Source organism: Egretta garzetta, unplaced genomic scaffold, assembly GCF_000687185.1.
Source record: "Egretta garzetta isolate BGI_Z169 unplaced genomic scaffold, ASM68718v1 scaffold252, whole genome shotgun sequence".
In the NCBI taxonomy this organism is placed as follows: domain Eukaryota; kingdom Metazoa; phylum Chordata; class Aves; order Pelecaniformes; family Ardeidae; genus Egretta; species Egretta garzetta.
In genome coordinates this window covers 1,239,475-1,263,638 of record NW_009259028.1, presented here as the reverse complement: position 1 = coordinate 1,263,638, position 24,164 = coordinate 1,239,475, and the positions used below count along the sequence as shown (strand labels likewise).

At 39.2% G+C, this 24,164-nt stretch overlaps 1 protein-coding gene across 1 annotated transcript in view; it reads right to left on the bottom strand.

The window, feature by feature from the left end:
• Positions 1–24,164, bottom strand: part of MACROD2 (mono-ADP ribosylhydrolase 2) — an 892,593-nt gene that overhangs the window by 276,807 nt on the left and 591,622 nt on the right. Inside the window, exon 8 of the mRNA XM_009634665.2 lies at positions 16,947–16,977. Coding sequence (XP_009632960.2) covers positions 16,947–16,977 — 31 coding nt within the window. The remainder of the gene's footprint in view (positions 1–16,946; positions 16,978–24,164) is intronic.

Sequence of the window (24,164 nt, the reverse complement as noted above, 5' to 3'; positions counted from 1 at the left end):
GACGCTCTTGAGGCAGATCTCCACGCTCCACTCCGCAGCCCAACACAACCAATCCTCTCAGAAATGCGACGTCCCAGGTAGATTAGTGGCAGGTATATGGAAAAGCATTTAAATTTACTGGATGGGGAAATGTCGTTGATTATTAAGCAGTGAAGCAAACTAGTGGAAATAAAGGATCTTTAATTACGGAAAACGGAAAAAAGAAGGTGGGTCAGTTCAAAAGAGCTTTTTACATAATCGAAACCGAGTATTAGAGTCAAGCTTATGGAGCAGCTTTATCTAATGTGATTTCCATTAATTTTATCAGATCAAAGGGTCCTCGCTATATATACAATTACATTCAAGATAGCTTGCATTAACGCAACAGCTGCAAATCTCCAGATTGTGAGGAATATCACTGCAATACTGAGTTGGGCCAGGATTATTTCAGCAAATCATCTAGTTTTCCTCAAACATCTGGGGACAGAAACCAGTAAAAAAGCCTGCGAAAATGCATGGACGAGGTAAAACTATCACTGTATGGGAAAAAAACTAGAGAAGTCAGGGCAATTCAGGCAGATTTACAGATGTTTTACCTCAGCAATCCTTGCAGGACTCACCCCTGGAGGAGGAAGAGAGCCTCTCCCAGCTCTATGCCTTAAAACTGAAAAAAGCATTTCACAAACTCTCTTCCTCCCACTGCAGCCATCATAGACAAGAGGGCAAAAAAAGTGTCAAAATTAAGACAAAACTTTGTAATATTTCCTGGTCTCTGGCGAAGCTGTTGTCTCTTGTACTGTGTGCAGGCGTCGAGGGGCTGGCAGGGGGGGCTGCGGAGCCCCACTGCGGGGCACGGCCCAGACCCTCCACAATGCCAGAGGCACCTCAGGGGAAGCCAGCTTCAGAAAGGGCAAAAGAGCACCCAGCAGTGTGGGAAAAAAAAAAAAAAAAAAAAAAAAAAAAAAAACAATGAAAAACACTCCTCGCCCCCCTCCCGCCGTAAAAAAAAAAAAAAAAAAAAAAAGCATGAGCAACATCTCCGTGAACCCCTCTTGCAGGAGGGGGTGGAGGATTTGGGGGTGAGGGGGTGAGGCCCCCTGGGAAAGAGGGGGTGCAGGGAGGGCCTTTGTCTCTCACTATCCAAACCTATTTTAACTGGCAATGAATTTAATTAACTTTCCCGAAGTCAAGTCTGTTTTGCCCATGATGGTACTAGGCAAATGATCTTCCCCGCCTATCCTGATCCATGAGCTTTTTCGTCTTATTTCTGCCCCCTGTCCTACTAAGGAGGAGGAGTAAGAGAGTGGCTGGGTGGGCATCTGTCATGCCACCCCACTACCACAGATTTCTGTCATCAAATAGTCTACCTATTCTATTTTTCTTTCACCAACACACACAATTTGAAAGACTGCAAAATGAAGTTACAACAACACGCATAGAAACTATACAAAAAAAGGCAGAGAATGGAAAATTAAGGCATGAGAGTACTTATGCTGGTGAGACCAGCGTAAGAGTTTGTTCAAAACCAATCAAAGTAGTATTTTGGGGGGCGTGGGGGAGCAATTCTAGTTAGAATTTTCTAGTTTTGTATATCTAAGACTGTCATTCTACAAGAAACAAGCTTGATTCTTATAAATCAATTGCTAAAGAAAGGATCACCAAAATAAAGCAAAAACCTCACAGTGCTGATGAGTCAAAACCAATGGGATCAATGACTATGTTTATTGGAATTATACACATTTATATATGAGCTTTGCAAAATAATGTCATGCAGCTTGATGCTTATGCAGATAAAAGCTATTGAACTTACAGTAAGTACCTGGAGACAGGAAAAGAATGATGGACTGAAAGTCTGTAGGGTTATGCCACTGAAAATCTGAACATTACTACTAAAAATTATTTCAAAAAGCAAACAAAGGTGCAGTCGCTATCTAAAATAGTTAAGAATAAATAAGAATAAATTATATTAACACTGTAATACATGCTAATCAAGCCATGTTAAAACCGCCATATGCCCAGCACTGTTTTAACTTCAAAGTATTCTAGGAATAGAGAAAAAAAAAAAAGTGGTGGGCATCTGAATGAAAGAAGGATCTCCAAAATTCAGAAGGATCAAAACCCAAGGATTTGTGTTCCTTAGCAAATAGGAGATTACAAGTAAACCTTGAAAACACAAAGAATTTGAACAAACAGAAGGACTAATTGCTGCAAGGTGTCTGAGTTCACATGAACACCAAAAGAAGGAAAATGAAATCTAATTAAGAAACCCCTTCTGCAATACAAATTTGGGAAAAAATTCTCTCTGCCAATTGAAAAAGCAAGAAGGAGAAAAAAATGCTAAGGAGAGCAGTCAGACTAGCCAATGCAAACAGCTTCAAAACTAGTTAGAACACTATTTGAAGAAAGAGCTAGTATGCAGTAATAGTGCAAAGTCAAAGGAGGAAACGATGCATGTGTGAGCTTCTGGGACACTTCTTGTGCTGAAATTTTAAATGGATCTTATTTCCTATTGGTTCTCATCAGATTCCACATCCAACTTTCTCATGTTCTGTATATGTAGGAGTGGGATAACACCACCAGGTACACACTGAAAATAACTGATGATTCAAAAGGATTGAGGCACTTTTGAAAATTCAGCAAACAAATGAAAAAAGCCCACATACTAATTTTAACAAAGCAAGTTCAGAGAGTGGAAAGACATCACCCTCTAAATCCAATTTTAATAAATGAACATGCTACTGCCTCAAGCAGCTCACCTCTGTCCCCAAGGAGTTACTCCACACTCAGACCTGCTAGTAGAGATGTTTGTGTGAACATCACTTGCTTTGATCCAAATCAAGTGGGATGGGTTGGTTTCAGTCTAGTTTTGTTTTTTTGTTTTGTTTTGTTGGTTTTTTTTTCCACAGCCATGCTCCTTGGGATTGAAATGGATTAGCAAGCAGGTGGACTGACAGACCTGGGGAGGCTACGACTCCTGCCATGGGGTGGCAGAGGGAATCTGCAGGGTGAGCATCCTCACAGCAGGTAGAACTGGTGTACTCACATAGTGCTTAGATAGGATTAGTCTGGATGTTTTGGTGATGGTGGTATTGTGGTTTGGTTTGGGTTTTTTGGTGTTTGGGGTTTTTTTAAAGCAAAGTATCATTTAAATAACTGCATCCAAACTGTATTAATGTGATGATACTGTCTTAAGCTCTGAAAATTATAGACAGATAATTCAGGATTGGATTGAAGCACATGATTACCTCCTAGTCTTTACTAAGTAGATACTTAGATTTGTTGTGAAGGAAGAGGAAGAGTTTCATCACCAGTTCTGACATTCTGGGGGAAGAGAGGAGCGTTATAATTTAGAGATCCACAGACATTGGTGTATTTAGTAGGCAGTGACAAAAACAAGCAATAAATACAGAGTAACCTAAATAGCAGGGATCATACATTAAAAGTTACAAAATTAAGACTACACATGAAAATCAGGCAGAACCATTTTGTTTAGTAAGTAGAAAACCAGTGAAATATGTTGACAGCAAGAGTCATAAAAACAAATAATAAAAATAAGTAGATTAAAAAAAATTGCGGAGGTAAGTGAAAACTTATGACACCAAGAATGATAAAATGTGGAGCCAAGGCTGAAATAAATTCAGTGCAAATATCAAGGTGACCTCTTCCTAGCTGGAAGCTTTGATACTATGAAACTTCAGTAATTTGTGAAAATTGGTCCATTAAGTAAACATAATTCATTATCCAATGCAATTTTTTTGAAGTAATAATTTCTTGAAAACATATGTAATTTAAACATAATACATGTTTATGAACTACAAGTCTATGTTTTATTGGTGTAAGTGCTGATGGAGAAACATTTCTATCTATTCCTTTTCAGAAAGCGTTCAGCTTAGTTAAGGTCAGCATAAATGCCAAGTAATCAACGTGGGAAACTCAGAAGGTCAACCACTAGAAAAAGAAATCTTGAAAATATGAAACAAGCTAAGAAAGGATTCAGAAGTTAATTTGTTACCATGAAATGCATGAAATTCCACAACTAGAACATCACTGACTGCCCTTGGTGAGACAATTTTGAATATGCTGGCGTTATTAAAGAAATTCAATAGCAGAGTAGTTAAATATTTCCATGTCACTTGTGCACAATTTTGAAAAACAACTGAAAATATACACGGGGAGTTGATAAAACCTTGTGTATGCACATAAATTAAACAGCTAGAGATTCTTGTACATTCAGTTTGTCAGTTGTACATTCTCCACTTCTCGGTTGCCAAGCATGATAAATACAATCGCTCTTCCCGATTACCTATATTCAATAAAATGGTGACAACTCATTAATCAGGCCACACAATAGCGAGACTGGTATGAGGTTCCACAACCTGGAATCCTCATTAGGAATGACACGGAAACATTACCAATATGCACCCTCATTACCTGCATCATGGCTGACAGCTTCAATTAGAAGCGAGCTTTGAACATCACGTCTTCCTTTGTGAAGGGCCTACTATACATCTGTAAACTACTGCTTTACTGAAAACTAGGGAAGTGTAACTGATGAAGTTGACAGCAAAATAAAACAGAAGATTCCCAGAGCACTGACCAGCATGGTCAGCATGGAAGTAGCATCACTGTTTTCTTCTAAATTGTGTTTAGTACTGTGGAAAATGCAGCAACTTTTCCTTTCTTTCTCAGTTTGGGAACTAGGCTTTATTTTTTTAAAGGGGACAAAAATAATCTTCACTTAATTAAGCAAGGCCTGTTTAGCAACTGAATTGTTCTCTTCTCTCATTCCTAAAGCCAAGGGGAAAAAAAAACCCCAACCAACATACCACACAAACAACAGGAGACTACAATCAGCCAGCAAACATAGCTCAAAAAGTTGTTGGCCTTACAGCACTTGGCAAAAAAAAAAAAGTTCTGGACTCATAATGGTCTCCTATATTGTGTTTACCTGCTACAACAAAACAAATGGTTAAAAACCTATCAGTGGTATAACATTTAGCACCTATTATGAACACAGATATAACTACCTTACAGTAATTAAAGGCATAAGAAAATGATTAATGTTCTGAAGCCATAAAACTGCATCAGCTGAAAAGCTATTATGATTGTACTGTCTACAGCTCACAGCCTACACTGGGCAATTTACGCTGATATGCATTCTGCATAAAGCTGATACTCATGTTTTTCCAGTGCTGGATAATGAACTGGTACATAAAGCTTAAGCTACGCATCACACACTGGTCACCGCTGGAACAGTCGATTTACTCTTACCCTAAGGTTGCAGCTGGTTTTTTTTAAGATTAGGTTCTAGATCTTCCTATTCTGTATTCTTCTCATTACAACGCCTGACAGTTCACAGTGTCATCTTCTCCATTTTAGAAATACGTTTTTGATCATAAAAACTTGACAAACAGGAAAATGGATACAGAAAACATGCTACCTGGCTGCCAGCTGGAACAGTGTGTTGACATTTATACTGACTCTTTGTCAGCTCAGGGATGTCTGAACCAGGCCCTCCTCATGCAGGGTCAGCATAACATTATTCACATGGAACAGCACGTTCCTCAGCAAGTGACCTGTAAGTGCTACTCAATTTGACTAAACAAACCAGAATTTGGTTTTTTGACAGAACAAGTCACAATGTGTGATGAAAGAGGATATTTTCCATATGGGATGCTTCCAACTCCTTGAAAGTGAAGGTGTAATGTTCTTATTGCAGAAAGAAATTAAAATAGAAGGGGACAAAGTTTTCCACTGCCACAGCATCGCATACAGTAAATTATTACCCTATAAACAGTATTATACATTATTTCTGTTAAAGCGTTCTTTCAAACATCACAGAGGGAAAGGGGGGGAAAGTGATATGCTGCATTGTCCAAAACTAAATTGGAAAATGAGAGATACAGTTTATCATCTAGTAATATATGGGAAAGCAAGCACTCCACACTTTCATACAAGTAATATATTGAAAGGAATAAAGAAAGACACACAAATAATTTACAAATCAGACTTTAAAGTAATGTTCTTTCCAAGGGGCTAGATACTCTTTCAAGAAAAAGTAACATAACAAGGTCTTCTCTGCCTAAAATGAACCTATAATAAGACAGATATAATACATTGGACCGGATTTCTCTGCTGAAGTCAATGAAGTCAGAGTCAAAGCGACAGGGTCAATTACAAAAAGCTAGATCTATTCCTCTAAATGCAACGGAATATTTCACAGATGGTGCAAAACCACTACAGCTTCTCTGAAACCAAGGTATATTGACTTATTCCAGCATGAATTTACCTGTTTGCATTTTAGTTACCAGATGAAAACCTAAAATCATAGCAGTAGATATTATAAAGAACATTATTATGAGTGGGTCAGCTAAAAGAGGGTCTCATATTCCAAATAACCCCAGAAGCCACACACATGCTGCACTTTCCAAGAAGTAGGTAAGAAGAAAGACAAGATATCTACACCAAAATATCTCAAGTTTTTTCCTTAGCTGATAGAGTATATTAGTTCTTTAGGCTGCTGGTTTTTCCTTTGTGTCTGGAACCAGCCTAGGTCCTACTCCCTGGGACAGTTTCACAGACTAGTTATCATCACTTAGACAGGCTAGCAATAATCATTGCTGTGACAGGCTTCTTGGGCAGTAGCTGTAACACATCCACCCAAACCAAGGAGCCATTTTGGTTTCTGTGATGCCAGACACAAAATCAAAATGACTTCTCACAACGTAACTCAGGTTGCGCTCTCTCTCCAGCAATCTTGTAAGCCACCGCACAGTGACTCTTCCTCCTCAGGACTAATCCAGGTGATCCCCATCCCACAGCAGTGATCAATGAGGTGCCGGGCGGCACTCAATAACCTTTATCGCACCCGCCAAAGCCCAGCGCCAAGAGTGAACAGTTTGTTTATGGGTGGTGCTGGTGACAGGCACACCAACAAGTCCCCTCGTTCAGTCTAACGGGGTGAATTGAAAGATTAGCCTGTCATGCTGGCATGAGGCCTCATTTTTCTTCTGTGCTACATAGGTCGTCCCCTTCCCGCAGCCTGTATTTGATTGTGATTAATTTGTCAAGGCTGGCTACAGCATGGAAATGAAGAAATGGATTGCCAATTACAGTTAGTCTTCTTACAGAATACCCCTCAAACAGGTGCTATTCTGCAGTAACGACAGCTCAGAAATAAACTGAATTCAGCTCTATTGAGCAGAAACCTGACCCAAAGTGTACTTTAAAGCAGAAGGTGACTTTTACCACCCTTCTCTCTAACCAGCTCTTCAGCAAACGGTTGACTTCTATCCTGCCTGCCTGGCAGGTACACAAAAAGGCCATCCATGTTTATTTTTGTAGTCACCCTGTTAAGATGTACCGAACTTCTGACTTAACACTCTTCAACAAGGTGCACATTTATTTCTGAACATCTCACCCTGAGTAAGCCCGAAGGGGAATTTAATATGTATACCATTACCGCTAAGTAAACAAAACCAGCAACAATTCTGCTCTGTACAGAAACTCTTAAAAGCATTCAAACTTCCTCCTGAACAGCATTCACAGAAAGGTAAATTTTGGCTCTTGCTGCGTTTCCTCTGCAGTAAACCTCACATGTTCTCACAAGCTGTTAAATATTTCATTGATATAGACAACTAGCTTAAATTGAATAATCACATTCTGATAGATTAATGAAATGGGAAACAATTCCACGACAATCTGATTTTTTATTAATAATTATTAATATGGAATTTGAGAAATAATGCCTCAGTCCTGGCAACGCATGCACGCAATTCATTTTATGCACTGATACAGCCACCAGCACATTACTCCAGTTACATAAATCCAAAGCATGTGTACAAATCTAACTTTCTATTACCTTAGAAATTCAGTTTAAAAAAAATCCCTTTTCCCTCAAGAAAATTCAGACCACTGTAACAGATGCTTCCTTCCACTGTTGTAATTCATTGTATTTTATACCATTGTCTTGTGTATCGCATCTTCAGACAGAAGAAAGGTGAACGTGTTTCCAACAGTCAGCAGCACGTGATGGCTTTAAACACATTCCAAAACCAAAAAGGCACACCTCTCTTCCAGGCCCAAGGTGGCCTTCCCATTAACACAACCACCACCAAGACCCGCAGTGTGCAGAACTGCAGAGTATGTCTTACAACCAGGATCCTGGCTTAGAAACAGGATTAGTCACTCATCACATTAATCATCTGACTTCGCTATTCTTCTTCCACCTGAGCAGCAGTTACCTTTCCAATGACAGTGAACAACCCTGGGAGGCAGAGACACCTTTAAATTGCCTTTCAGGTACTTCAATGAGACTCAGAGTAGCAAGTCTATCCTGTTGACCTCCTCTTTCATTTCAGGAGAAAGTATGTGACCTAACATCAATACATTTTTACCTCTCACAGGCCACCTAAAAGCCCCAGTATTCTCACACATACCTCTTCTACACCTCTTGAAGTGACCTTCAGACACCAAACATATGAATGAGAGATGATCTTGGTAACATAGAGTAAATTTATGTCCATGGTGACTTTCTATATTTGTACTGGAGTAGTTATTTAGGGTCTCCAACACTGACTAGGCCCATTATGATAGGTATTGCACAAATACACAGTAAGAGACAATGTCTGCTATGGAGAACAAACATAGGACAAAGAAGGGGCAGCTCCACAACATCCTATGGCCAGGCCAGACCAGAGTATCACCGTACACTAGAAATAAGGACAGACTGAGAAAGAGGAGCCGTTTTCCTAAGGCACTTACTATCTAATGCAGTCACAGAAGTCCAGTAAGATACAATTAATACCTTTGTGTTAAAACTAATTTACATGCTTTACACTACAAATACTATTCCTAGTCAGCTTCAGTGTCACAGGACTTTCAAAAACTATTTAAGGACACACAAGCACAGACTAGTATGTCTATTCTGTTCTCATGGAGTAAGTTTTAAGCTGTGAGTGGGATTTAATTTTAACTGAATAAACTTCAAAGCTTTCATTTGTAAACGTCAGATAAAACAACTGTTCAATATTAAAATGATTGTGGGTGGTGATCTAGGACTGAAAATCTTACCCTAGGCACTTTTTAGATCTTTTTCTAGCTGCTGAAGTATAGAGAATTTGTGTTGTATAACTAAGATTACATCCAAGACTAGTTATGCCACAGTGCACGGGTAAATTAAATCGCTGCTAATACGACACACATCAGCTCTAGTGCAAGTTTTCAAACCCAGGAGTAGTTTTACAGCTGTCAGGATGATACCTATTCTTCTTTAACTAGATTAATTTTATACTAAGTTCCTCCTTTCAAGGAAGCTCAGTTGCATCAGGAAATTTGACTGAAACCATTAAACTAGCTGTCTGTCATTTTATAATGTGTTTAAAACTCAGAGGTAACATACTTCATATACAACATTTTCTGTAGAAATGGGGAAGGCATGAAAAAGATGTTCTTATAATTACTAAGTTGTCACACTACATTTAATCATGAACATGGTTAAAAGACACCCACAAGAACACAATGTTCTCCTTTTGCAAAGAAAACCTGTTTTGCTATAGCACCTGGTGAGATCTCATGAAGGAATCTGAAGTAATGGTGCGATTCCCTGATATGAATCTCACATGCCAACGAAGAAAATATTTAAGCAGCTTGGAATCTCAGAAAAACCCCAGTTGGAAGGGTCACGGCACCTCTGGAGGTCATCTGGTCCAACCTTCTGCTCAAAGCAGGAACAATTTCGAACTCTGATGAGGTTACTCAGGGCCCCCAAGAATCCTAAGAGAGAACATCTTTGTCTTTGCTTCTGAATGCTGACTTCTCAAGATGAATATATATAAACATAGAGAAGAGGTCACAAATAGCAATGCTCACACTTAACTGGTTGCTTTAATTATCTGGATAGGTATCCACACAATTTGAGTAGTTGCTAGTAGCCTCTTAACTCTGAGACAGTAATTTTTAAGTTATCTTGGGACAGTTCATTCCTGTATATACATTTAAAGCTAAATAAAGTGAAACTGTATAATTCTGAACCTGGGCATCCTTCTGCTGCTGGATTCTTCCTCAATGCTGTGATATGTTCCACGCTCATTAAAGCCAATGCAAACTGTGGAATTCACTAACGGATTGGGTTCCAAGTTTAGTTTTAGAAACATGCTCTTTTCTGGGGGAAGGAGCAAGATTACATCAAAGAAAAATTTAGTCACAATTGAGTCTTTTACCAAGAAGTACTTTATACTTTATGTATCACGTTAACTTAATGTCTCCAGGACAAGGTCCATATACCTTTATTTTCTTATTTGAATTAATTTCTTAACAATTTAGCTTCAAAGAGCTTTAGCTTTCCCTGGCTGTAAAGCCACAGGACAAACACATAAGATTAGCTTGTTGACATGAGCCAGGAAAATTTAGAAAAGGGAATTGGGTGATACTGCTGATACATACCAATACAGAGTTTTAACTTTCATCATGGTAATTGAGACATTCTTAATTCTTTGAACGGAAAACCATAAATACCTAAACAAACATTACATCTGACCAGCTGAAGCCCTGTTTGTGATATTAGCAATATGTTTTCTGAATACCCGAGATCTTTTCCAACTCCTTTATGCTTTGTGGAATAGTTTGCCTGGGGGGGGAAAAAAAAAAAAGCAAAAGGAAAAAGGGGAAAAACACCCAAAGTGCAATGTGGTTTTGATGCCTTTGGAGATGTCACTGGCTTTTCTTCAACAGTCTGCAGATATCTATATAGCTCCTTGCAAAAGCAACTAGACATGAGCCAGGCTAGGAGCTTCAAGATGCAAGACACTATGAAATAAGAGCAAGAGAGCACACAAATAATTGTTTCTTGCTGAGTAGAACCAAGACAGTGAGGTTAAAGAGTGGGCAGATGTTGCAAGATTGAAGGGGGCAATTAATATATGCAAATATAAACTCAGAGCAGTGAGCCCAACAAAGGAGCCAGGCTTTCCAGACTTTACAAAGCCTTAAATTCTTCATGCTTCTGCTGATTTTAAAAGAAAAAAATAACTACATAGACTCTCTATCTCTGTCTAAAAAGAAAAGGGAAAAGACAAGAAGTAAGGCCATGAGGCAACTGAGTATTTAGTGTTCAACAGTCTAAGCTTTCAAAGGGAAATTTTTAAGGACCGTCACTAAACACTGTTTCAATGAAGGACAGGATTTGTCCTCTAGTGTTCAGAGGAAATGCTGTAAGTTGGACCAATCAGTAAGAACTTCAGAACAGATAAAATTCCAGATAGTCTAACTACAATATCCATAAAATGCCAGTTTCCACTGAAGGAGAGACCTTATTAAGTCTCTCGTCTGGAATCAAAGTTTGAGCTTCTCCTTACTAAATATGTCACATGAATGTTAATTTTAGATGACTGTTGAGAGCTCATCGATTTACGCTTTCCAGTAATCATTTTCCTAGTATTTAAAATATGGGAAGAGACCAATTAGTATCACGGACACTACGCTGTCTGAAATAAGAACACTGTTAAATAATGCATGCAACAAATTTTTATACAAGTAGTAATTAGATTTCTAGGATTAGTTGAATATTATAATAGTCATTTCATAGCTGTTACTATTATTAATTTTAATAATAATCTCAGTTAACTGGTGATCAGTCCCAAAAGAAGCATCAAAAAATGAGTTATCACATATCCTCATTTTCACTAAAGTATTACATTACACGAATTATGGAGTAAATAACAAAATGCAATTAGCTTCCCCATGAGTTACAAAAAATGACTTAAAACCACACAGTAGTGCCAAAAAAGTTGATGTAGTCTGAGTTGAAGGATGAGGAGCTGCTGATCAGGTTAAAAAATGGGTTTAGTTAAGAGAATCTTCTTAATGGAAAGTTTCCTTATATGACCTACTGGAGTTTCTTTTCTTCTCCTCCCATCACAGAGAATTTATATAATACTACCGGTTTTCCTAGGTCACTGTAATCAACATCACAATATTCAAATGCTGATGATCACGTACAGCATCAGGTCATTGTGATGGTTACAGGGACTCAAAGCACCAGACTGGAGATAAATACAAGACTGCTTCATGGTTACTTATTACACATTTCCGTATAGTGGCTCTGAAAAATTTGCAGCTAACTCCTTCTGCGGGAAGCTGACAGTACACCCCTTATTAGAATTGCTCATTAAAGAAATATGTATCTTAGGACTGAAATGCCAACAGAAAATGAGAAGAAACAGATGGGAAAGATGGAAATAGATTGCCTCAGCCTTTAGGCCCATGTCAGGAATTTCTTCTGCCTTTGAAAACATTGGGTTTAGTCTTCTGAATCAGATTTTCAGAGGGCTTTTATAATCCTTCAGTAGCACACCTGTCGGTTAATCCCTTGTTATAATCTATCTTGGATCACTTCACAGGGAGAAGAGCTGATGGATACACTCCCAGCCCTCTGTGGACTGGCAGGATGAATCGTTCTTTGGACGCTGTGGAGGACGCATGGGAGGTCAGGACAGCGGTGACATGAGCTGGCACTAGACCAAGGGACACCTCTCCCCAAAGACAAAGCAGAGCAGAGGATCTGCGATACCTCCCTGCATCCTGCCTTGAGAACATATTATATGCTTCTATGTCCTATACACACTGCATACTTGACTTTTTTTTTTTTTTTTTTTTTTTTTTTTTTTAACTTTCCTTGCTTTCTAAGCTCACTTTTCAGACTCTCCTCTAGCAACACATAATAAATTTAACCTCACAATGTTTTTCCACAACCAGGCCAAAAGCTATGAGTAAGCATAAGTGGCCTGATTCTAAAAGAAACAAGTCTTACGCCAATATAATAAAGGTGTTTAAAATGTGGTCAACCTGTGCGATTCCACAGCCTAAATCACCACAGACACATTCTGCACTTCTATGGCTTTTGGTCTTTTTCTTTCCTTTTCTCTCTGTGTTTTTAAAAGAAAGGCAAATAGATATTCATAACAAAATGTAAGAGCTGCCATTATCTCTTTTTCTGAGAAAAAGATAGATTATATCATCTAGTGAATGTTAAGCCAAGATAAAACATACAGCTACGCTGATCTAAGACAAAAAGAAATACCAACTGGAGATTTCTCTTAAAGTTTTATCTTTTTCTCTCTCTTTCCTCCCCCCACCCCCCTTAATTTTAAAAATAACATTTAAGTATTTGCTTATGTTGCCAGAGAGCAGCTTATGTTGCCAACATAAGTATCTAAGAACAGAAGCCAAACGCTGTATTATTGTAAAATGACAGTAAGAGGGTAAAAAATAGGTGTGCATAGACCGTGACATCTTCAAGTCATCCCATATGTAGTCCACCCCATAACTATCTCGCAAGAGAGTATCGTGACAAACATGAAAATTCCTGTCTTCTCATATCCATCTGCAGAGCTTTGTTTTAATTTTGCAGCTCATAAGGTTTGTAGCACCATATCAGACATCCCTGTTCACTTTGCAGGCTGCAAACACCAGAATTTGTGGATAGCTTCTTAAAGACATGATAATGAGGTGCTCTTCCATAAAATCTACTGAAGAATGTCGCTTTTTTTTTTGTCCTTCTGGCAGTACCTCAGACATAACAAGATGGTAATTACAGGGAAAGCGGATGTATAAATGGTGATTCACTGTGTATAAGGTGAAAATCTGACACCGTACAGCCTAAAATAACATTTTTTACCCTCTGGACTACAGATTTGTCTGTAGATTTATTTTTAACACTTTTCAGTTTATTTTTTTTTAATTTTTTTTTAAACTGAGAGTAAAATTGCTTTGAAAAAGAGAAAAGAAACAAAACAGAGGAAAATCCCTAAAAACGTAGCTGGCCTACATAAAAGCTGTGATAAGGCAAAGATTGCACTCTCGCTCATGTTTGAGAATTACTGAACGGCTACTGAGGATCTGTCACTTGATGCTCCAGTACCTCCCCAATGGTATGGGAGCCAGGCAAGTCCTCTGTACGCCTCCTGAAGCATTTTTGTTTATCAAACTTCATGCTCTTGTTGTAGAGGAAAGCATTTATTGCAACAGAAGGGAGTAACCCAGGGACCCACGGGGACATGAGTCTTCAAAACCTTTGCTTTCTTAGACTGATTATCAGCTTATAAGCATATTAGAGGGGACAGGGATCTCTTAGGATAACACCTCTTTTTTTTTTTTTCCCCCCCAAAGTGCCTGCATGTAAATCCTTACTTGTTTTGCAGTCCTTACAAACATTCAGCATTGGCTGCTTTCTACTCCATTTTTTAAAGATTTAATCCCTCATTTGAAGCTATCAGACTTCTAAACCAAAGAACCCTCATGAGTGAATTTGTTGCCAGTGCTCTTTAAATAGGAGCACATTAAAATTAAATTTTTTTACTCCTGGCACAGTACCTTAATGGCAAATGGCCTTCTCAGGGCTTTAACTCGTGCAAGCTGGAACATCCACAGTGCTACGGGTGGAGATGGAGCCTCAGGAAAGTGTTTGGGGAGGAAAGGCAGACGTGACCTCTATCCAACACCCTCTCTTGAAAAGCAATCTGCCCTTCGCCAAAACCTCAGCAAGAGGCTTGCTTGCACGTTTCTTCCCAATTTCCTTTTTATGGGAGAAAAGGAGTGCTCTGCAGCGATGCAAACAGGAAAGGATTGCTCTCCAGAGAAGTGTGACTACTCTCTCCTAATAATAGAAAAGGCAAGCAATCTAAGCATTTACAAGAATTTGAAGCAGAACACAATCCAGATTCTTAAATTGGATACACTCAGTTGATCTCTTGCAAATTTGTCCGCTTCCATTTGAGGTGAAACTCAATTCTCGGCCAAGGGTTTCTGAAGGGACAGCATTAACAAATGGATCTGAGGTGAGAAATTAAGGCTGTATGTTCCTTCAGTAACATTTTATTGAGATAGTCCACTATTAACTTCACAATGCATAAAACAATACACATTAGCGAGGCCACCAGGAATTAAGCTGATCCGCTTGCTTGTCTAGACACTGACTTTTATCTAAAAGAATGTGCATGTATAGAGGGGAAAACTCAACAAAACCAAAAAGATGAAAGCACAGCTTTGCGGGTTTTGGGTGTACTGTACACCTCAGACACATCCCACAGCATAATTTTAGTACTGCCACTGCTATCAGACAGTCTTGAAAGTATTGGCACCTGAAGCCTGATGCAGGGTTGCCTGTTTAATTACTGCTCTCAGGCAGTACGTCAGACTCTGGAAAGAAGGAAAGAAGGTACTTTCTTCATTGAGGAATAGAAAGTATTTATTAAAATGTAAACAGTAAAATCAATTAGAGATTGTATTCCCAAAACAAACAAGCAAAAAAGCAGCCTCAGAAAACCCGAGTATTTTAGCAGAAAAGTGTCTTAATTCATTTCTAAAGGTGAAAACGGCAAACAATTACTGAGAAAGCATCTGCCACACTACGTAATGTTTCAGTAATGCCACAGCTTTCCAGTTAAAATCAATGCTAACTTCAAGAAAAGCATCTGTAACCTCAGGAAAAGAAAACAAGATTCCTACCAGAGACCCTTTCCAACTTTCTTTAGTACTTCAGGGAACCACAGTCTTCACCTGCTGAGACCTTTTCTATTAACTAGGCTAATTCTAAAATAAAATGAACTATTACTATTTGCACATTCCTCTTACTAGCAATTTCCATATATTTATACCATGCCTTGCCTGGTTTTGTAGACTAATAACAAAAATGTGTCTATGCTAAAGATCAAGATTTAAGCCAAAGAGTCAAAAACTAAAATGCAGAGCTCCCCTGAACGTTCAAGAGGGGGACCTGAACTGAGGACCAAGGCAGAGCTCTAGCTGAAACCAGATTTATATTCAGTGACTCCTGGCGTTTGTGGAAATGGCATCTGCATTTTCTTCTAGCAATAATGAAAGCACAGTTCAAGTAGAAAAGGATACAGCACCCAGAGTAATTTAGACTCTACCTTCTGAAGCCTAATTCAGATTTACAATCAAACAATCAATTTTAAGTAAGAGGTCCTTGAAAAAGAAGAAACAACCCTAAATATTCCTGCCACTTTTTTTCCCCCTGCATCTGCAGTATCTGATTAGTCAAAACTCAAATTTATCTAAAAATCACTGTATGTCATACTCACGCAGCAGCAGCTATGCCATAATAGGGTGGTACGTGATGACTGCATCTATTTACTGTTGCTTAGTGTGTTTCTCTAAACCCCTTGAATTGTACAAGTATTCCAATCTACTACCATTCATACGCATTTACTGAACCTAAATGAAAGAAAAGTCAGACGACTTTATAAATGAAAAAGTATTTTTGTCCCCTTATAAATTTGCATGTCCTCTCATAAATGTTTCCTTTTTTCCAAATAGCTTGTCTTTTCCTCCTTCAAATACCATGTCCACTTCTTCCACAATGTCAACTAAAAAGCAGCTGACTTAGTGATGGATTGTCTTAAGATTACAACAAAGCGAGTGACGAACTTTTATTATAAACCCTTTCCTTCCAGTTCTTCAGGCAGTATTAATTTGCATGTAAATTAATAAACTAAAAATGTGGAAGCACAACTCAAGGGAGCCAAGACAATTTCACGTCATTCTAGCAGGTTTGCTTCAGGAAAACACGCGTTTTCCCCAGTCTTGGGCATTGAGGAATCTTGCTAGCTTGCCTTCTGAATGGAAGATCTTGGCAACCCCCTGTTTTTCTGTGCTGAAGCCACAGCAGCGCATTTAAGAGTTACCAGAGCTGCAGAAGTGTAACCATAGTTGCGGGCCTCGGCTCACAGGCTAAGGGTTGCGGTAAGGGCTGCACAACAGCATCCCACTTATCAGCACGCGAGTATCCCGGCACAGTCAAAGGCTTTAGCTCTCTTATTTAACACAGCATAAATAGATTCACAAACCAAAATGACTGATGAGACAACTGATAAGAAATACCACTGTTTAAAATAGTAATAATAGGAAAAACTGAGTAAGCAATAAGCGACATCTAAGGTCTTACTTACCATAAATTCCTGTTGAAATACAGGGAAACGCCTGTAAAACAAATGAAAGAAAAAAAAAATATCAGTGGGATTTCTGTTTGCCGAACTTTTAATGAAAACCAAGGGTATTTTTAAATGCCTGTTTTTCAACACCAGGAGATCACATGTTGTAGCCTTCACTGTTACAGCAGTCAATTCACAGGCATTTTCATGTTATTATATGAAACATATTCCATATGTTTTCCTTGCTGCCATGCTAATAAAGCCACATTCTTTTTCTTGTCTTGAGCTATGAGCAACATTTGAACCCAGAATCATTATTAAAACTGCCTTTTGAGCTAAAAATTAATGCCATGAGCTAAAATTTAACACCATAAGCTAGTATGGTGGAAATAAGAGAGTCACATTCTCTGGGTAGCGTTAGACAATGTTTCTTCAGTAGTAAAATAAGCTTGGGCAGCTTAAACCCTGCCCTGCCCTCTTTGCCATGCCCTCGTTCACTGTAACCTCCTTTTTTGTTTCACAGCCTTTCATTTTTAACCTCAGTTCTTTCAGACATGTGGTTTATGGTGTGACCCAGCACAGCTGTACTGGTACAAGTCAAAGGCTTGCAAACTGGTGCAGGGAGAGGAACTAGAAGGTGCTGGATGAAAAGAAAGGGTACATTTTTGGGTCATCTCAGACACCAAAGAAAACACACTATGCAACAAAAGATGGTTATATACACTGCGCCAGCAAGAACGACAATTTACGTTTCTCCTCGCTGTACGTGTTGTCCAGAGATCTGCATTTCCACAAGCCAGTGTCAGTTTTCCACCAGGAGAAACCAAAGCTGCACATGGTTTCGCAAGAGAGATGGTTTTCTTTGTGTGCAGTTGATATGCGATATCACCTTTGCCTCTCACCTCTGGACTGACAGCAAACACAGCTCAAAGGTACACGAGCACCTGGGACCAAAGTCTCAAATATCCACCCTCAGGCTCCCTCCAGATCCCCTGGCGATGAGTCATCATACAAAAGAAAGGAATTCTTCTTTACTTAATCACACAGGAAAACATTATTCAAAGCTCATGCTTGCTTTATATTTAACCAGGGAATTAATTAGGGAATGGTGATTAAGAAAGGAGAGGTCTAATGGAAAGAATACATCCTCCCCTCCCCTCTGAAAATACTTAAGTAAAATAAAGTGGGGGAGAATTAGTCTCATTCCTTCTCACAACCACTGCAACTTACATCCTGAAAAATACTTAGCTTTGTAGTTTGTACCCAATAAATCACAATGAATCAGCTCTTTAAGGAAATGAAGAATGGAGTAGAACCCAACCCACCCCCACCCCCTACCCCCAACATACACGGTTACAGAGCTCAGGCTGAGGTAGCAACAGATGCTCCAGCAGTACGAGAGGCACAAAGGACGATTTTGTTGAGTTTAGGAACAGAATTTTAAATTTCACCACTGTTGAAGTTTCACGTGTAAAGTGATAATTGCTCCCAACACGTCTTTTGTTTTCAACTTTTTTCCACAAGTCAAGTAACAGGCATGTACTTTAGATGATCTTCAGCTACAGGGAACAAGTAACAAAGTACTCTGGTTCCTTCTTTTACTGTCCCCACAGCTCTGGGCAAGGGGAAACAAGCCCCCAGCACCACTGATGACTTTCAGATCCCCACACGGGTGGCAAAGCCACCCACCTGGGGAGCCACGGGCTGGGGAGGCCCCGTGGCCCCCAGGCACCAAAGGGAGCACCGTGCACACCTCCCCCTGCGCGGCTGCACATTTATCACCTGTGCAAAGCAAAGGGTATCTGGCTGATACAGAGTCTAAGCAAGATGCATCTACTTCAAGCCCTGATGGTGATCTTGAAGGGATTTACAAGGCCAGCTGCTGCGCTATGGGACAGGCTCAGCAATAGCAGCCGAGACCTCACACTGCAGCTGCGCTGATGGGGGCCACTGGAGCCGAGCGCCGAAGGGAAGCCCACAGGCTCCAGAGGACTGGGCTTCCTTTCCAGCTTAGCTCAGAGAAGAGATTAGCCAACTGCATTTTCAGCATTGCAAGGCAGACACTTGTCGCATTTGTTCATCTTCATTCACAGAATACACTGCTCTGAGGCTGTTTAGCAAGCTTTAGCTAGCAATTTGTGTGTTGTGCCTGTTTCTTAATAGGTACTTTAAAATTACTGTGTAGACACGTCATAATCATTGCCTTGCTTTCATTTTCTGTCATGCACCTGAAACATATCTGAACAGAGCTACAAGAATGTGTAAAATCCCATCAAGCTCCTTCCGAATACCAGTCTGTGCTATAACTTAAATGAGCTCTGCCCTCTCTCTCATTCAGAGATGATCATGGCATATAACCAGCAGATATAATTCCTTAAAATGTGACAGTGCTTTTATTCGTTCAAGAAAGGCCTGTGCCCAAGATCACATATCAACTGTGTTTCCTCTTGGCTCCTAGGGAGACAATTTAGTCTAGATGCCAGGTTGAAATTACTGGCAGAGCAGTAATGGGGAACTCACAGCATGGATATCAACATACTACAATATTTGGCTTATGGACAAAAGACTTTAAGGTTTCTAACCTTTTCTGTGCATAATAATATCTTAATTATATATTTGATTTCAATAAAAAATTCAATTTCACAGTAGGAAAGATTCATTCTTATTTCCACAAAAAAAATTTGTTGCTGGTAATTTTATTGACTAACCTTTAATTTCTTTGCTCCTGAAATAGCGTGTTTGCTTTACTTCAGGGCTAATAAGAAATGCTACCCTGACAGCACTCAAAACGGATGCAGCTCTGGAGTAAAAACACAAGTAAGAGCGGCAAGAGCTTCCTACTGCACTGCTGCCATCATCTAGAGAAAGAGGCCAAATTAAATCAGCTGCGTGAATACTGTAAGACTGAAATTGATTTAATTCCTGTAGGAGAGGATGTGGGCACTCAGGCCCTGGTACTTTTTAATCTAATGTTTCTTTACTAAGGCTACAGCAGTGGTGCTAATTAGGATGAAATGTAATGCAGTTTCATGAGGAAAACTTACAATAGTTACCACACAGAGGCCAAGTTGGACTCTACAACATTTCAATAAGAGGGACACGAGTATTTAAATACTTAAGGACTTGTCTACAACAAGGGGTTCTAGTTCACACTGAGCTGCAACATATTAACTGTTATATATTAGATGAATACAATTGCTATGTCTGCATGATCAGATGCCTCCTTCTGCAATCCTAATAATTACTTCCACAGAGCAAGGAATTTCTTCAAATTAAGTACTCGGAATTCTGTACCAGCATCCCAGTGTCATTTCTGCCACAACCAAGCCACGTACAAGATAAGCACATAATTACAGCAGACAAAAATAATATCAAACACAAATCAAGCTTTCTCTGATTTCACTACATCACCTCATGAAAGTGGACTATCTAACCAACACTCATGTTTGAGAGTCATTCCTTCACGCAACTTCCATTACTGAATCTGCACAAAGGACTCATGAACTCTTCAAAAGTCTTTGTTTTTAGTAAAATTGCAAGTAGAAGCTCCTGAGCTACCTGGCAGATGCCAGAGGGACTCTGCAAAGTTAAAGCACAGGTTTACAAAGCAAAGATGCTTATGCTAGAACGAGATCTGCTGCATAAAGTAGAATATGGGGCTTTTCACACCTTAAGTTCCCATGTGTGTTTTCAAAAAGTTCACTGTAACATAAATATATATTGGTAATAGCTTTGTAGAACATCACAGATTAATAATGTTCTGGTTTCCTTGGCACTTTACTATGACTTGTCATGTCCACCTTAAAAAAAATACTTACTGCCTAAAGCCTATGCTAAACCCGTGTTTAGATAGTGTGCTACGAATATCTTTTAATATGCCACACCAAAAAGCTGTGGCACGTACATCATGGCATTATGAAGCACTGTTATCAAGACTGCGGCACAGCACCATGAAAGCTAAGTATCAGCTAAACCACAAAGTAAACTAATTTAAATGGTGTCAATTGTTTGAGTAATGCATAATTTATTTTCACAACAAGTTTTTATGATCTGAATCCTGCAGGTGGCGAAGCGGTGTGGTGGGGAATATAGCGGTGTATGTTTACTACTTGGAGCATGTGGTCGAGGTGCTACAGTGGCGGGGAACATACAGGACCTCTGCCAGGAAACAGGAATCTGGGAGAGAGCTCTGTGTGGTTCAACGTAAGGTGTTTTCCATTTCCCTCATTTGGCTGTTGATGTGCATTTTGTAGTCCTTACTTCCCCGAGGTACGGCTTTTTGAGATGAATTACAGCTGTCAAGACAGAATATGAAATGGCAGAGAAAGCATGGTCCTAGATGGACTTAAAGAAAACCTTTCCATTATTTTAGTGGCAAAAAATTGTATTTAGCCACCAGCTGCACATGCTCCAAAGCCATTGCAATCATTATTTTCAACATACAAGCAGAGGGATTCAAAACCCGAAACCCTTCAAAGCTCATCCATGCCCACTCTGCAGCTGACAAACACAAATGTAACGCCAGGTGGGCACGACAGTACCACCTACCTGCTGCAGCCCCCTCCCCACAGCATTTCCGTACGGCATTAACACCCAGTACTCCCGCACCCCCTTTCTATCAAGCCATCTCCATTGTGCAGACACTAACTTGTGGGACGCAGCTGCAAACAACAGCACCTATGCCCACAGCTCAACAGGGGGGTGATCTGAAGAGCTTGGGACACAGCAAGAGGGACGTAAGTGCACTAACTATCCATCCCAAAACCCAGCCCGAGCAGTGCACCAGGAGAACCAGGAAATTACTGTTCCTTTCACCTTGCCATGACCATTAGTCTGCTGTAACTTAATTTTTGTGAGCCTAAATGGCCTGAACCACGTATAGCACTATTTTTCAGTGTTCATCAACTAACTTCAATATCAGCTACACTGATATTCCTGTTGATCAGACAAAGCTCCTAAAAAAAATCGTGTGCCTTAGATGCTTTTCAAAATAACAGGCTCAATAAAATCACCTAACTCCAAAAAGCACAATAAACCTATAAAACTTCAGGGCCTATTGCACCTCTTAAGCCGCACAAAATATGCACAAGTGCATACATACATATTTAAGTTATCAGTAACATCAAACATTCAGAGTCAAGTTTCGTTACTTTTACTAGATTAAACTTATACACCAAACCATTTCACAAACAGCTAACTATAATAATATCCTGTTGCCTTTTAAAAATCCTTATATTACTATTCGGAAGAAAAATAAAATAAAACCTTACATTATTTCCCAGTCAGTCTCCTGCCACAAATTCTGTATTTGTCATCATTCTGAACCATAATTTAACAAACAAATTTTACAAGTAACTATCATTCAAAGAAAACACACTTATTAATAGAAAACTCTAATGCAATTCCCTATACTGAAAATGAAGCGAAAAATGAAATGGAAGAATTGAATACGAGAATGTTTAAACGCAGACTATATTAGCATGTTTATTAATCTGTCTTTAAAGAATACAAAAGCAATTATTGCCTCAAAAATGAGTCTTTTGACTACAGCAGATCACAAGCAAACCTTCAGGCATTCACATAAGCATTGGCATTCACACGCTGGCAGGTTCGTGAGCTACAACATCCAGCTGTTCAGCACTGTCGGAAACACTGGGCAAATCACAAAAAAGTGTAGTAGGAAGGGAAACTTGCTGGTAGAAACATAAGCGTCCGGTTATTTTATAAGACTAAAAGTTTACACACCAGCCACGTGAAGGTTCTCAAAGGATGCTGATAAAGCTACTACAGTGGAAGTTCAGATTCAGACCCATGCACCTTCATTTACCAAAATGTAAGTCAATATTGCACAAGAGAAGGACAACTGGTTTAGAAAATGATACGCAACAGTAATTGAATTTAAACTAAAAGTCTAGCAGCTGGATGGCAAACAATTATCGATAGAGAGGACTTGTCCCAAGGCTCCTGAGAGCTGACTTCCAAATAGTAAAAGTGATTTGCCACAAGTGCATAAAAAGCTTCATCATAACTCGGAAAACACAGAAATCCAAGACAAATGTGTCAGTTTTTCAGAGGGTCTGAAAGTTTCCCCTGCTGATCACACTTAAAGACTGCTCCAGATAAATATTTACCACAAAGACTGCCCTTTTTCTTTAAGTCTGTTTATTTACACAAAAGGGCAGTTACTGAAAGAGGCCACCTGAGAGGTTAAAGGGGCCAAAAGAACATTTTAATATTTCCTGCTAACCAAACTAAATAGATCAAGGGGCTGCGGGGGAGGCTCTTCCTTTGATGACCTGCTTTGTCACTGAAGTGTCAATGTTCTCATTGTCAAACTGTGTGGCTCATCTCACACAATGAGTGACAGTTTTGTTTAGTTTCTACTGAAATAATTACAAACTTCAACAAAAGAACACTCGGTCAACAGTGAGAATATAGGGAAAAAATACTGAGGAATCACTACCAAGATTGAAAAAAATTAGCAGTTGTGTATGCTAACATTATGTGAATTTAAAATACATTTTTTGTAGACATTGAAACCAGCTTCTACAATGAACTATGCAAGATAGTAAAGCATTGTAGTATGGAATTAAGTTCAAAAGATTTACTACTTGATGAATCTCACCAAATTTTTACTTTAAAATTTTCAAATTTACTATCTTTCAGTAATTAAAAGTAATAGCTCAGTTAACTGCCTGGATAAAGACTTGGACTGAAAGTTGGTAAAATAATTTATTTGATTTACCCAAGTATAAACTCAGTTGTAGGGTGGGGTTTTGTCTGTTTTTTCTCTAAACTATTTGCACACTTGTACTTAGAATGGAAAACTTATAAGGGATGTATGGTCAACAGCTTAGTACACATTTTTAAAAATCGTAAATAATTTATATTTAGGAATCCTCAGAAATGAAATTGTATGTTCTATAGAACTGCTTTCTCAAAAAAAACCCAACCCTACAAAGAAAAGCTGTTCATGTTTCCAAAAACTGCAGAATTGCTGATGTTGGAAGGCACATCTAGAGATTGTTTAGTCCAACCCACCTGCTTAAAGCAGGACCACCTAAAGCCAGTTGCTTGGACCATGGCCCGTCAGGTTGGAATTATCTCCGAAGGATGGAGACTGGAGACCTCTGTGGGCAACCTGTTCTAGCATTGACCAACCTCAGCAAGTAAGTGATTTCTTAATGTTTAAATGGGATTTCCTGTATTTCAGTTAGTATCCATTGCCTCTTGTCT